This window comes from Bos mutus, chromosome 9 (assembly GCF_027580195.1).
Source record: "Bos mutus isolate GX-2022 chromosome 9, NWIPB_WYAK_1.1, whole genome shotgun sequence".
Classification (NCBI taxonomy): Eukaryota; Metazoa; Chordata; class Mammalia; order Artiodactyla; family Bovidae; genus Bos; species Bos mutus.
This window is the reverse complement of record NC_091625.1, coordinates 89,556,069-89,570,712: the sequence shown is the minus strand read 5'-3', so window position 1 is coordinate 89,570,712 and position 14,644 is coordinate 89,556,069. Positions and strand designations below refer to the sequence as shown.

General features: G+C 42.1%; 1 protein-coding gene across 2 annotated transcripts; it reads left to right on the top strand.

Moving 5' to 3' along the window:
* Nucleotides 1-947: 947 nt before the first annotated feature.
* On the top strand, nt 948-12,798 carry FBXO5 (F-box protein 5). 2 transcript variants are annotated; one of them, XM_005891544.3, is made up of 5 exons: nt 959-1,769; nt 7,602-8,319; nt 10,170-10,260; nt 11,030-11,212; nt 11,886-12,798. In XM_005891544.3, exons 1-5 carry the CDS (start codon nt 1,667-1,669, stop codon nt 12,135-12,137), a joined length of 1,347 nt encoding a protein of 448 aa, XP_005891606.2. In that variant the 5' UTR covers nt 959-1,666; the 3' UTR covers nt 12,138-12,798. The 2 variants fall into 2 exon arrangements, with proteins under 2 accessions (XP_005891607.2, XP_005891606.2); XM_005891545.3 differs by lacking the exon at nt 11,030-11,212 and having other exon boundaries at nt 948-1,769.
* Nucleotides 12,799-14,644: the final 1,846 nt, after the last annotated feature.

Sequence of the window (14,644 nt, the reverse complement as noted above, 5' to 3'; positions counted from 1 at the left end):
GTAGCTTTTTGATCTGATAGGCACTTTGTAAATGTTAGTTACTCAGCATTTGCAGGATCCACCTTGATCCCCGCCCTGCTTCACAAAGGACTTGATAACAACTTAACTGAGCACCTGTGTGTTGCATGCTAAGTCTGACTTTGCGACACCACAGACCATAGGCCACCAGGAGTGGGTTGCCATTTGTTCCTGGGGGCGGGCGGGGGGGGGAATCTTCCCGATCCAGGGATCGAACCTCTTGTCTTCTGCATTTGCTTACCACACCGCCAACTATTAACTCTCCTGGAGGCTGCAGAAAGGCAAAAGTGGGAAAACTGCGAGAGACAGGAATTCGGACATTCGGGAGCTTACATCCTTTGGCTTCACTGCGTTCTGACCAAAATCGAAACTGGGGAATGCAATGTCACCACTTAAACGTACAGAGTTAAAACTTCAGTATGACACGTACGGTACAACTTGCTAATAGAAGACTTAGCAATGAATACTTCCACCCTTTCCTCCATCACTAGAAAATCATGGCCAAGGGCCTTCAGACTCAGGGAGTTAGGTTTGGAACTCCCAGGACAGGATGACTGATTCATTCACTCATTGATTCTGGAATAGGATTACAGTGTGTGCTTGGCACTTGAAAGGAAACCCAGGAGAGTACAGTAGATATATATTTAATAAGCTTAAACGTCCGTGATTAAAGCAAGGTGGCTGAGGAACAATGGTCTAAAGTAAAAAAACAAACACGCTTACAAAAAAGCGACTGTCCCAGTCTCATCCCTTCAGCTCGGGCCCAAGGAGATTCAAGTCAGTCGGGGTCTCCCGCCACCGAGGAGGCAGGACCAACTCCGCGCGCCTGAGGGACGCGGCCCCACCCACCGCTGCCCAGGGCTCTCCGCCTCCCCCGCCTCCTGAGAGAAACGCGGGGGACCCCAGCGCGCAAGCGCCAACCCGCCAACTCCAAGGCGGCCGCCCGCCACCAGCGCTTGCGCGAAAGCGCTGAGCAGGGGGAGGGGCGAAACTAGAAGGCGAGAGGAGCGCGCCTAAATCCTAGAGAGGCGGGCTAAGCCGAGCTGGGGGGAGGGTTCATCTTCCGGAAAGTCTGCATTCTCGGACAGTCAGGAGTCGCCGCTCATCAAACTCCCGCTGAAGAGATGACCGGAGGAAGTCGGCCGTGCTCTGCACCCATCGGAGCTGCTCAGACACAAGCCGGAGCCGCCTTCAGGATGAAATTAGGACCCGCCGGAGGCCGGTCCCTCAGACTGCAGGAGAGCGTGGCGGGAACGCGCGTGCGTGGTAGGAGCCCTCCACGTGCGGCCGAGCCGAGGCCTCCCCGCGCTCCGAGGCCCCGCCCCGGCCCCGCCCCCGGCCTCCGCATCTTTCCGGACGAGAGGTGCTGGAGAGGGAGGAAGGAGGCTGGGCCTGGCGGCTCGGCCCCGCCTCGGCAGCCTCCCATTGGGCGCGAGTGAGGGGACGCCCTCCCGCCGCCCTCCCATTGGATCGCGCGTGTGAGCTGCGTGCCCCATTGGGCCGTGCAGATTTGGGCACCAAATTCAAAGATTTTAAAAGTACCAGCTGGCGCCTTTTGGAAGATAAGAGCTCTGAGAAGCTGGCCGCTTGCTCGCCTCCTGCGGCAGCAGCTCTCTCACCTGAGGCCGACTCCTCTCTTACCCCTGGCATGAGCCGGCGGCCCTGCAGCTGCTCCCTACGGCCGCTCTCCGGTTCCTGCCGCTGCAGCTACGGCACCCTGACAGCCGCCGGGCGCCCTTGCCCCTCGGACGGTGGGTGAGAGGAGAGGGTGCGAGCGGGGCGCGCCTTCCAGAAGGGGTGCCCGCGGGGGAATGACGGTGGCGGGATGTGGGGGGGCGGTGGACAACAACCTGGACCCGACACCCTCCCGAGTCCAGCCGTGTGGCCCTTTCCTGGGTCTCGGGAGGGCGGACGGCGGTTCCCCCGGGACCTGGAGGAAGAAGGCAGGGGAGGCCGGAGAGGGGAAGCAGAGGTCCCGGGGCAGGATGGCCGGCGCGCCTGGGTCCAGCTGTGCCGGCGAGCCGGGGCGCCAGCCCCCCTGGGAGGTGCGGGTCGGGGCCTCCTCACCCTGGGCAGGGCTGCCTGCCTCCACCCCGCGGGCCCGGGCGCCAAATGCCCCCTGCCGCCCCTCCCCCACACCTGAGCCTCGGCGCTGACAGGGCCCGCGAGCCAGCGGCCCTCGGGGTCCAGCCGGGTGCCCGACCCCTCACTTCAGCGCCCCTTCTGCACTCCTGCCCCGCACTCAGGTCGGAAGTCAGTCCTCCCAGGTTTTCGCCACCTCAGTCTTCCTGGCGGGCGCGGGAGATCGTGCTCGCTGTTATCTCCCGCCTCCTCCGCCGGTCCGCGCCCTGAGGGCCACCCCTCCGACCCCTCGGGATTTCCAGGGTCTCCCCTTCTCCAATGCCCGCCAAATGAAGGGACCCCTCTCATCGGGCCAAGGCTCTGTTGGGGATGTCTGAACAAAAACGTTTAATTTCTCCTTTTTTCCCTCCTTGAACCCAGTGAGTGACTCAGTCTCAAGGCCTGGACTGAAATGGAAGGAGGGAAAAGGGCATTTTTAATGCAGAAACCCCGAATTTGTCCAAATGTAGCTGATTTTGAAGAATTGGGGAAGATCATCTGAGAAGTGAAGAATTAGTTTGTTTTTTTTTTCCCCTGTGCTTCTGGAGACCCAGTCTTTTATTCCAGCTCTTGGGTGGAATGGAAGGCACCCAAATGAATGCTTAACTTTTATCCTCTTTGTTGCTCTCTCTTAAAAAGACCCAGCTGCATTCATTTTACTTTAGAAATTGTGAAAAATTTTAGAAGTTAACAACTTGATGGTGTATATTTGGTAACCACTGAAAGACGGTCCTTTCTTTAGAAAAGGAATCTAGAAGACTCAAAAAATAATTTAACAGGTTAAGTCTTAGTCTAGAAATCCCTGACTCAAAACCCTCTGAAATTCTGGAGATTGGTGGCTTTAAGAAGGGATTTTTTTGGTTGCTTAACTTCGGTTGTCTACTACCTTGCCCCTCACGAGAGTATTTGCTGTCCCCTAGATTTTTTTCTATATTTGAAAATTTAAGAAAATGAAATGTAAAAATCTGTTGCGTTCAAATATTTCTGAAATAGGCTTTTCTAAAATATTCTCTTGGGGATTATGACTGATTTTTGCAGTTTATGGCAGCAGGTCTTGAGGTTCTTTTAAAGGACTAGCCATGCCTCATTGGTATTGGACACATGCTGGTTATCTTGTAGGTACTGGAGGTTGTAGTACTTAATTATTTAGCATTGGGATAGCTGTAAAGATTTTTTAACTTTAAGCACTATAGTCTTTTTAAGTATTATATTTTACTATGAAATGTTAAATCTACATTGGGAAGTTAAATAGAAGTTAACTTTGTACAGTTAACTACCTAATACCACTTTTTCATGATTGGACTATTGAGTTGGTAAATAAGAGGTTTTAAAAATGCAATGGTGAATCTTTACCAACTCCATGAGGTAGATATTATGGATATAGTATTTCCATTTTAAAGAAATTGAAAGACCAGTTCAATGTTCTAGATCACAAAATGGCAAAAGGCTGAGCCAGGACTTTCATTTGAAGTTGGATTTGATTCCTAGGGGAAAATATAATCTGAAATGCATAAGTCTGTGTAGAATGTATTTTGCCACTTTGAACATGTTCGTGATTTAAATATAAAGAATATGAAGGGTTTGGCTTACAAAAATAATATAGTGAAAATAGATTCTGTTTATTAAACTATATGTGATGGAAACTCCACCATGCATTTAGTCCAGTTTGGTTTTCTTACCTGCATTTTATACATGAGGAAACAAGCTTTAAGAGTTAACTTGCTCAGTTTTTTGTTTTTCACCTGAGATGCTCATGATTTAAACCCAGGGTATTCACATCTAATACAGTGTATCACCAACCTCTGTTGACTTTACCTTTCTGAAAAGATCTCAGATCTATTCAGTTATCTCTTATTTGCCCTGCGGTCATCCTAGTCTTGGGTACCCAACTCTAGACTCCTGTGATAAGCATTTCCAACTACCCTCCCTGCTTTCACTTATATTGGATTAGCCAAGAAGTTTGTTCAAATTTTGTCACAGGAGAAGTTTTCAAGTTTTTCCACAGTGTCTTTTGAAAAAACCCAATGAACTTCTTGACCAACCCTATACCTTCCTATTCATATAATCCAATATTTTCCATAGCTGGCAATCATTTGTTTATTTATTTGTGTGTTTGTGTGTTAGTTGCACAGCCATGTTTGACTCTTTGCGACCTCACAGACTATTCTGCCAGGCTCCTCTGTCCATAGGACCATGGGATTCTCCAGGCAAGAATACTGGAGTGGATCTCCATTCCCTTCTCCAGAGATCTTCTCAACCCAGGAATCGAACCCTGGTCTCCTGCATTACAGGCAGATTCTTTACCGTTTGAGCTACAGGGAAATCCTAGTGTTAACCAGATGTCTCACTTAGAACCCCTCAAAGGCTCTTTATTACACGATGAATTAAACCAGTCTACCCTAAAAATCCTATAGCATTCTATATCTCTTCAACATTAATTGTCAATCCTTATCCCCCTATCGTATACTGAGTCACAGCCCTGCAGGCCTTCCTCTTCCTTGAAAGTTCAACACTTTTCCTTCCAGGGTCCACCTCTGTCTGGATTTTCACAAGGCTTTCAAGATACCAGGATTTCAAAAGATCTGTGGCTAGTTTCTTTCCTTCTCAAGACTGTCACTAAGTAGGCATTGGGTAAATGAAGTGGCAGAGCTAGACTCTCTATTGCTCATTCGCTCAGTTGTGTCCAGCTCTTTGCGACCCCATGGACTGCAGCGTGCCAGGCTTCCCTGTCCTTCACTGTCTTCTGGAGTTTGCTCAAATTCATGTCCACTGAATCAGTGATGCCATCCAACCATTTCATCCTCTGTCGTCCCCTTCTTCTGCTTTCAGTCTTTCACAGCATCGGGGTCTTTTGAGTCTGCTGTTCACATCAGGTGGCCAAAGTATTGGAGCTTCAGCTTCAGTCCTTGTAATGAATATTCAAGGTTGATTTCCTTTAGGATTGACTCTTAGTCCTCCTCTTTCTGATTCAAGAGGTCTCCGAACTGTGAGCTTTTTTCATATATATATATATATATATATATATACTTTTTTAATGATCCTTGTGACTCAGCTGGTAAAGGATCCACCTGCAATGCAGGAGACCTGCGTTTGATCCCTGGTTTGGGGAGATCCCCTGGAGAAGGGAAAGGCTACCACTCCAGCATTCTGGTCTGGAGAAGTCCATGGGGTCACAAAGAGTCGGACATGACTGAGCGTTGGCTGAGCGTCTTTCACTTCACATTCTACCTCAGAGTTTTGAACATATGTTTGGAAATGTTGGAAATTGTTGACTTCTAAACAATTATAAAGTAGCTGAATCATTATTAGCTCTGAATTTAAGGAACTGTCCATACTCTTGAGAATAATGTTGAATGAACAGGGTTCTGTAGGATAGTCTTTCAGTAACTGAGTTGTAAAGGCAGCAGAGGAAGAATACCTTTGAAAAGAATTGAGTTTCTGAAATATAGTTTCAGGCCTCTTCCCTTTAGGATTTCCCAGGTGGTGCTAGTGGTAAAGAGCCTACCTGCCATTGCAGGAAACACAAAAGACGGGATACTATCCCTGGGTCATAGAAGATCCCCAGGAGAAGGGCATGGCAACCCACTCCAGTATTCTTGCCTGGAGAATTCCATGGACAGAGGAGTCTGGTGAGCTATATGGTCCATAGGGTCACAAAGTGTGACACGACTGAACATGCCCATTCCCTTTAGGGAACTAAACAAAATAAAACGTGTCTTTGTTGGTGGTTTCTTTATCTTCAGATAACATGGGTGGTCTTAGCTAAATCGTACTTAATTCCTTACTTGAGGCAAAAATGAAAATCTCAGAATTTTTTACTCTTTTCTGAGTACAAGGGAACAACTCAGAATAATTTGTTCTAGAGTTAGGGTTAATTGGGGGAATATTTATGTCCCTAAACTTTTAATTTAAACTTAATTAAAAGAAAGTTTCTATCTACAAGGTGTCCTTTAGTGCTTAGCATTTCTGTTCTAAGTAAAAACAGTAAATTCCATATAAACAGATTACCAATGTTTAGTACAGACTAAACATACTGACTGTACTTAGGTATATTTACTTATAGGGTAAATTGTTACCTACCTGTGATTGGTTTGCAGGAGGTATAGTATAGTAGATGGGGGGAGTACATTAGAAGCACATACAATCCATATACTCTGCCTTAAAAAATGCTAAACAGTTTTCTTAAACCCATCTACTATATTCCTTCCCAGCCACTATTGCCTGCTAGAAATCCTAATCATCTTTTAAAACAGCAGTTCTTAACTAAGAATGGGGGAGATTTGCCTCTGCTAACTTCCCCCACTCCAGTATTCTTGCCTGGAGAATCCCATGGACAAAGGAGCCTGGTGGGCTACAGTCCATGGGGTCGCAAAGAGTCGGATATGACTGAGCAACTAACACACACACCCACAACTTCCCCCTACTCCCAACATTTGGCAATAAATGGTTGCTGGAGACATTTTTTATTGTCCTGCTAGAGGAATAGTGACTGCTAATGGCATCAGATAGCTAAAAGTTACTAAACATCCTGCAACAGACAGGACAACCCTCAGCAAAATCATCCTGCCCCAGAAGTCACTAGTGTGGTTAATTTGTGCCTGTGTGCTTAGTCGCTTAGGCGGATTCTAAACACTACCATGGTGCCCCCTGGGAAACCCCCAGTGGTTAACTTACAAATGATTAAATTTATTGGCTCTTTAGTCCTTTCTCTAAACTTCCTATAGGTTTTGTGATTAATTATTATAAGACTTAAAATTGTTGTTTAGTCGCTAAGTTGTGTCCAGCTCTTTGCAACCCCATGGATTGTAGCACACCAGGCTCCCCTGTTCTTAGGTATTCCCAGAGTCTGCTCAAGTTCTTGTCCATTGAGTTGGTGATGCTATGTAACCATCTCATCCTCTGCCGCCCCCTTCTCCTTTTGCCTTCAGTCTTTCCCAGCATCAGGGTCTTTTCCAATGAGTCAGTTATAATAATTACTAACATTTAAATATATAAGTTTTTTGCAACTTTTATCAAAACTGTTTTGACCCTTATACATTCCGTCTTCCATTATCTTAACCATATTTCTAGAAGTATTTGATTTCTCTAGGGATGTCTCTTACCTCAGGCCCTACTCTTGATGCATCATATTTCCTTATTCTGTAAGCACAGACTATTTGTTAAATAGTCCCTTTTGTCACTATTTTCTATTCAGATACGACTCTAAAAGCCAGATGGTATAGTTACACCAGATTTAAAAGCAGACTGTACTGAAGTACTCCCTCAAGAATAAGATATATGTACTTATTAGGTTTTAGTAATATTTTCTCACATTATACTTGGATAATTTCATAGCTAATTTCATGGTAAGTACACAGTTCTGAAAGAATGCAAAGTGATTAAATCTGTATCCCAAAGTTAAAGAAGTAGTGATATATATGGAAATTTTTGCCATCCGGCATAATGTTATGTTCTTTTTGTAGGTTGTAAAGAAGAAAGTTCCACTCTCTCTGTCAAAATGAAGTGTGATTTTAACTATAACCATGTTCATTCTGGAATTAAACCAGTAAAGCCTGATGACAGTAGAAGAAAAGGTTCCTATACTACTGCATATTTGGAAGGTTCTTATAAAGACTGCATTAAAGACTATGACAGGGTATCAGATGTTGGGTCCCCCGTTGTGAGCCCCAGGATTGTAGAACTTGAACCTGAAAGCAAGCCATTGCATAACAAGGAAAATCAACACATACAACAAACACTTGATAGTTCCAATAACATACAAGAACTAGAGACCAGCGGATGTTATGAAGACAGTGGCTACTCTTCATTTTCCCAACGAAGTGGCCTCAGTGAACATGAAGACAGTAGCCTTGCCCTGGTGGAAAGTTTCAATGACAGTCCACAATGCTGCCTGCTACAGACACAAAGCCCAGACCAGTATCCCAACAAAAACTTGCTGCCAGCTCTTCATTTTGAAAAAGTGGTTTGTTCAACGTTAAAAAAAAATTGTAAACGAAATCCTAAAATAGATTGGGAGAAGCTGAAGGAATTTATATCCAGTGGAAATTTTAGACTACAGAATATAATTGGTAGGAAAATGGGCCTCGAATGTGTAGATATTCTCAGTGAACTATTTCGAAGAGGACTCAAACATCTCTTAGCAAATATTTTAACACAACTCAGTGAGATGGACTTAATCAAGTAAGTATTGTTGCTCTGAGTGTATGTATTAGTATAATCCGTGAATATTTTTGTTAGATAGCTCAGCGCTACCAGCTCATGCAAAGATAGTAGTGTAGTCTTGCACTGTAGTTTTAATTGAGGTGATGAAAGTATGCTTTTAATCCAGTTACTTCAAATTTCATATTATGCTAGTGAAAGCTATTTCTGTTAGGATCTTTGTTTCTTTTGGTTCTGAAATTGTTCATATCTAAGCTACATCTTCTGGTCATAACTATAAAAACAACAGCCTAGGGGTCTGCTGTACAGGTCCAATGGGAATTTGATTTTTGTCGCGCTTGAAAGTATGAAGTAATTATTTCTGTTCTTTTTAGACCATTTTCAAGTTTAAAAGTGATAAAAATGCAGAAACATACAAATGGGTCTGATTATGACTATTTCTTAGAAACGTTTTACTGACTGCCCTTTCCTCCTTATCCAACCAGAGAAAACCTTTTAGGATGAGATAACAGAGAATTGCCATTGGAGAAGGCAATGGCAACCCACTCCAGTACTCTTGCCTGGAAAATCCCATGGACCGGGGAGCCTGATGGGCTGCCATCTATGGGGTTGCATAGAGTCGGGCACGACTGAAGCAATGTAGCAGCAACAGAGAATTAGGGCTTTCCTAGTGGACAGAGGAGCCTGGTAGCCTGCAGTCCATGGGGTCACTAGAAGTCAGGCACAACTGAGCAACTTCACTTTCACTTTTCACTTTCATGCACTGGAGAAGGAAATGGCAACCCACTCCAGTGTTTTTGCCCGGAGAATCCCAGGGACGGCAGAGCCTGGTGGGCTGTCGTCTGTGGGGTCGCACAGAGTTGGACACAAATGAAGCGACTTAGCAGCAGCAGCAGTAGTGGCTCAGTGGTAAAGAATCCACCTGCCAATGCAGAAGACTTGGGTTTAGTCCCTGGGTTGGGAAGATTTGGAGAAGGAAATGGTAACCCACTCCAGTATTCTTTTTTTTTTTTTTAATTTATTTTAATTTTAGGCTACTAACTTTACAGTATTGTAGTGGTTTTTGTCATACATTGACATGAATCAGCCATGGGTATACATGTGTCCCCCATCCTGAACCCCTCTCCCCATCCCACTCCAGTATTCTTGACTGGGAAATCCCATGGACAGAGGAACCTGGCGGGTTGTAGTCCATGGGATCGCAAGAGTTGACACAACTTGGCAACTAAACAACAATTGAGAAAATGATTATCCAGAGTATTGGATTAGATTGCCTCCAACTTGGTTCATTTTTGGCTTTTTGAAAAAATTTCAGGAGTACTCTTTGTTACTTTATGCTGGTCCATGAAATATAACTGAACCAAAACAGGCACAAGTATTGATTTTTATTATTGACTAGCTTCTTGAGGGATAATCAACATCACAACATTTTTGTTAACAAAATGGATTTTTTAAATTGATTTCTACTAGTAGCAATGTGTCACATGTTTGAAATTTGTCTAATGTTAATAAATAGCTATATACACAATGGAGTTTCCGATTTGATATTTGTGTATATTGTGAAAAAATGAAGTGTTGGGGTTCCTAAGCCTAGATCTACTTAGAATTACTTGATGGTGAACTTTTTAAAAGGTTGGGGGCGGGGGGGAGCTCGAGCCCTGGCTCCCATTTTAGACCAACTAAACCCAAGTGACTAGGCATGGGCCATCCTTAAATCTTAAGTGCGTGCCACAGGCAGTTCTAAGTATAGTCAGGTTTACGAAGCACTGCTAATAGAAATTTCTTTTTTGCACTGGTTGTGTTTCTGTAATATATTCATCTTAGCCTTCATGGTGCTTAATTGTTCCCTTTATAATCATTTATTTTTCCAGTGTGTCTAAAGTGAGCACAACTTGGAAGAAGATTCTGGAAGATGACAAGGTGGCATTGCAATTGTATAATAAAGCAATACAAAGAATTACTGTAAGTCTATGCAGTTGTTTTAAGATATAACAGCTAGTGCTCTCTACCTTTGAAATGGGAGAGAGAAATAGTAAAGATAACAGATCTGGAAATCCTTTACATTCATAACTCATTAAAAGAAAATACAAAGATAAAGGGGCTGGGATTTTATCTGTTACAAAGTAGTAAAATTATCTACATATAGAAGATTTTTAGTGTAGGAAGGGAATTCACTCACTTTGCAAAATACTTAGTAACTTTGGAGATGTTTCTGAGAATAAAGATCAACACACGATTAAAATTTCAGACTTAGGAGTTGGCAGACTAAGGTCGAGTGTTGCTTAAATTCTCCAGGTTCAGTTTCTTTATCCATAAGCTGGTGTTAATGAAAAATTTTCTACCTCAATAGATTGTTTTGAATCCTTTCACAGCACTGATGTGACACTTGAATGTGACTATTGCCATCTACTGGTGGGTAGGAAGAATGACCTTTTGTTCTGGGGGTAGTGCTTTATAAATCATGTATTAAATGCTGGGTACTAAGCATGTAAAGTTGCTTTCTCACAGTTTCTGATTCGTAGTTTCTCTCAGTAACTTAGTTGTTAGGCTTTAAATGTTTGAATAGTTGTGGGTGGCTGTGCTTACACACATGCAGGTAAATTGAATACAGGAATAAATCCTTTATATTCTCATTTGCCCTTTTTTACATGTATAAACATGATAAAAATTTCTGATTATTGAGAATATAGGAGGATAATTTTTAATCCTATTCAAACTTTTTTTTAATTAGGAAAAAAACATTAAGTTTTCACCACACGCTTCGACCAGAGAGTATGTTTTATTCAGAACCCCTTTAGCATCTGTGCAAAAATCAGCAACCCAGACTCTCCCCAAAAAAGATGCTCGAACTAAGTTACCTGATCCAGGTGATCAGAAACATTCTACTTACAGTCGACACAGTGAATTCTCTGAGGTAATTTTTTGTTTATCAATAAATTGGAAACGAGGTATTTATTGTTAAAAGGATTTAGAGTAAGAAAACCATTTATGACTCAAGTAATCAAATTAGGAAAGTACACAGAGATGTCTTTCTATGCCAAAAATAATAGATATTATTTGGCATTGTTTATGACAGTTCAGTGGTGTTGAGCTCTAATTTAGAAACACTTAAGAGAATAAGGAGAAACCTTGAAGTTTCTTCTAAAACTTAAATACTACATTTCACAATTATTGCCTTTGATAACTGAGGAAGAGAGAGCTAAGCAAAAAGTCAATTTTATCAGGCACTACATAGATAGGGAAACATGGTAACCTTCATAGCTATATAAAGGTAAATGCCATATAATGTGAAAGGTTTTTTTTAAAGAAAAGCTAGAGGTAAAAGAGCAACCAACTCCTGGTTCCACAGAAAAGGTGGCATTGATGTGGGAGTAGCATTTATGAATTAGAGCATATTTGTAGCTTAATGCTACAATAACCACTGGGTCAGTTGACAGTGGTCTGTTCCCACGTTGAGCAGTAAGATCCTGAAAGGCAGGAGTTGTGTTGGTGCTCTAATACATGTATTGGGGAAGTGCCCTTGTTTTGACTAGCTAAATTACATTCAGTTCTTAGTAAAATACGTGTATGGATTTTCTTCTTTCTAGGTCGCCAAAACTTTGAAAAAGAATGAAAGCCTTAAAGCCTGTATTCGCTGTAATTCACCTGCAAAATATGATTGCTATTTACAACGGGCAACCTGTAAACGAGAAAGCTGTGGATTTGATTATTGTACAAAGTGTTTGTGTACTTATCATACCTCCGAAGACTGTTCAAATGGCAAGCCCCTAAAAGCCAGTTATAAAATGGGTCCTGTGCCTGGTACTAAGAAAAGCAAGAAGAATTTACGACGGTTATGATTGCTTATTACATCAATTGAGATCGATCATGAAGGCTAGTTAGAAAAATATTAGGTTTTAACTAAAAAAAAAAAAATGTATTGTGATGTTCAATTTTATGTTGAAATCAGTGTAATACATGGGATTTTTCCCTTCAGTGAAAAAAGAGGGTACACAACTTATTAAAATATTTTACAATTTAATAGTGAAAAAATTTAAAATTCTCAATGTAAATCAGAAAATATAAATATTTTAAGGAAAAAAGGGGAACTATGATGATTGTGATTCAGAGGTTAAATAAAATTCATTCCATTTTATGGCAAAGGAAGACCATGTCATTTTACCTAAACAGTCTTAAAAGTAAATCTTCTTTACCATCTATTAACAGATTATTTTATTTGCTTTACCCAATTAATAATATCTACTGAAATATCAGCTTCTGGTGTCTCCACGTAAATGTCTCGTCACCTTTGTTTTACCTCTTTTTTAGAGTGTATTTCCCAAAAAAGTATCCTTGGTGAAGTTTTGCTTGTTTTCCTTATTTGTAAAGTTTGAATGTTTTAATATTTTGTACATATGTACATATTTCTGTGTTTTTTATGTCAGAGTAAGAAAATACATGTCTTTTGTATATATATGTAAGTAATTTTTTTCCTATTATGAATAAAATTATTACAAGCTTGATAAATAATGTGAATCTTTTATGTAGGTAAACATTTAAATCTTAGAAACAGCTGAAGAAGCTGTAGGAGACTGACGTGTGGAAAGGCATTGAGTGGGTCTTTGTCTCCTTATGGGAACCTTGTGAGATTGTCGTTCAGTCACTAAAGTGAAAGTGAAGTTGCTCAGTTGTGTCCGACTCTGCGATCTCATGGACTGTAGCCTACCAGGCTCCTCTGTCCATGGGGCTTTCCAGGCAAGAGTTCTGGAGTTGTTTGCCATTTCCTTCTCCAGGGGATCTTCCCATCAGGGGTCAAACCCAGGTGTCCCGCACTGTAGGCAGATGCTTTACCGTCTGAGCCACCAGGGAAGATCATCTCATCAGTCACTAAGTCCTGTCCAACTCTGCAACCCCATGGACTGCAGCACGCAAGGATCCTTTGCCCTCTACTGTCTCCTGGAGTTTACTCAAACTTGTAGAATTACATATTCCAGTTTCAATTTTCTTGCCACCCAGTATCTTAGTAGTGGAATTGGGTCTTGAAATAAGCATTTCAAGATGGATCAAAGCAAGATCATAAAACACACTTTGGGAAATTCTGGTGTATTCATTCATTCATTGCTTTTTCACTATCAAGAGGCTCTTCAGTTTTTGTTTTCTTTCTGCCATAAGGATGGTGTCATCTGCACATCTGAGGTTATTGATATTTCTCCCGGCAATCTTGATTCCAGCTTGTGCTTCCTCCAGCCTGGCATTTCTCATGATGTACTCTGCATATGAGTTAAATAAGCAGGGTGACAATAGGCAGCCTTGACAGACTACTTTAGCAATTTGGAACCAGTCTGTTGTTCCAATGTCGGGTTCTAATTGTTCTTGATCTGCATACAGGTTTCACAGGAGGCAGGTCTAGTGGTTTTCCCTAATTGAAGTCTGAATTTTGCAATAAGAAACTCATGATCTGAGCCACAGTCAGCTCCAGCTATAATTTTTGCTTAGTGTGTAGAGCTCCATCTGCTGCAAAGAATGTAATTTGGTATTGACCGTCTGGTGATGTCCATGTTTAGTTTGTCTCTTGTGTTGTTGGAGGAGGGTGGTGTTTGCAATGACCAGTGTTTTTGATTCAGATTACTTTGATTCATCTCAATCAATGGGCTTCTTAGAGGCTTAAGGGCTTTGCCCTTGATCTCAACAGGAAACCAAGATAGAGGATTTATCTTAAATGGATTATCTTAAATGGGTGTGTCTTTCTAATGGAATAAAATCTCCAATGAAATTAACAATGGTTTTCTTAAAGGAACTTTCAACAAACAAAAGCATTAAAGTATGTAATTTGACATACACATGCATGAAGCCATCACTTGCCAGATGAAGGTAATGAATATTATCATTTTTTCCTGCCCATTTGTAATCCCTCCTGTTAGTCCCCAGGCAATCAGTGATCTGTCACTGTAGATTACTTTGTCTTTTCTAGAATTTTCTATAAATGAAATCACTTTGTACTATGTGACTACTTTCAATGAATATTACTTTTGAGTTTCATCCATTTTATGTGCACAGTAATTCATCCTTTCTCTTAATAAGAAATACACTGTCGGATATGCCAGTTTGTTTACATGTATGTTCACCCTGGTAGTTGGATGTTTGGATTTTTCACCCATTTTTTTGCTACCAGAAATGAAGGTGTTAAAATCATTTATATATAAGTCTTTGCAAGTTGTATTCTTTAATTTCTCTTGGCAAATATCGAGAGGGGCTTCCCTGGTAGCTCAGCTGGTAAAGAATCTGGCTGCAATGCAGGAGTTCCGTTCAGCTCAGTCGCTCAGTCGTGTCCGACTCTTGGCGACCCCATGAATTGCAGCACGCCAGG

What these genes read in the sequence shown, in the direction of transcription:
- FBXO5 (XM_005891544.3), top strand. Translation starts at nt 1,667, where the DNA reads ATGAGCCGGCGGCCCTGCAGCTGCTCCCTACGGCCGCTCTCCGGTTCC. An exon ending in AGTGAGATGGACTTAATCAA is followed by an intron (nt 8,320 to 10,169) that starts GTAAGTATTGTT and finishes TTATTTTTCCAG; the next exon opens with TGTGTCTAAAGTGAGCACAA. An exon ending in GACACAGTGAATTCTCTGAG is followed by an intron (nt 11,213 to 11,885) that starts GTAATTTTTTGT and finishes TCTTCTTTCTAG; the next exon opens with GTCGCCAAAACTTTGAAAAA.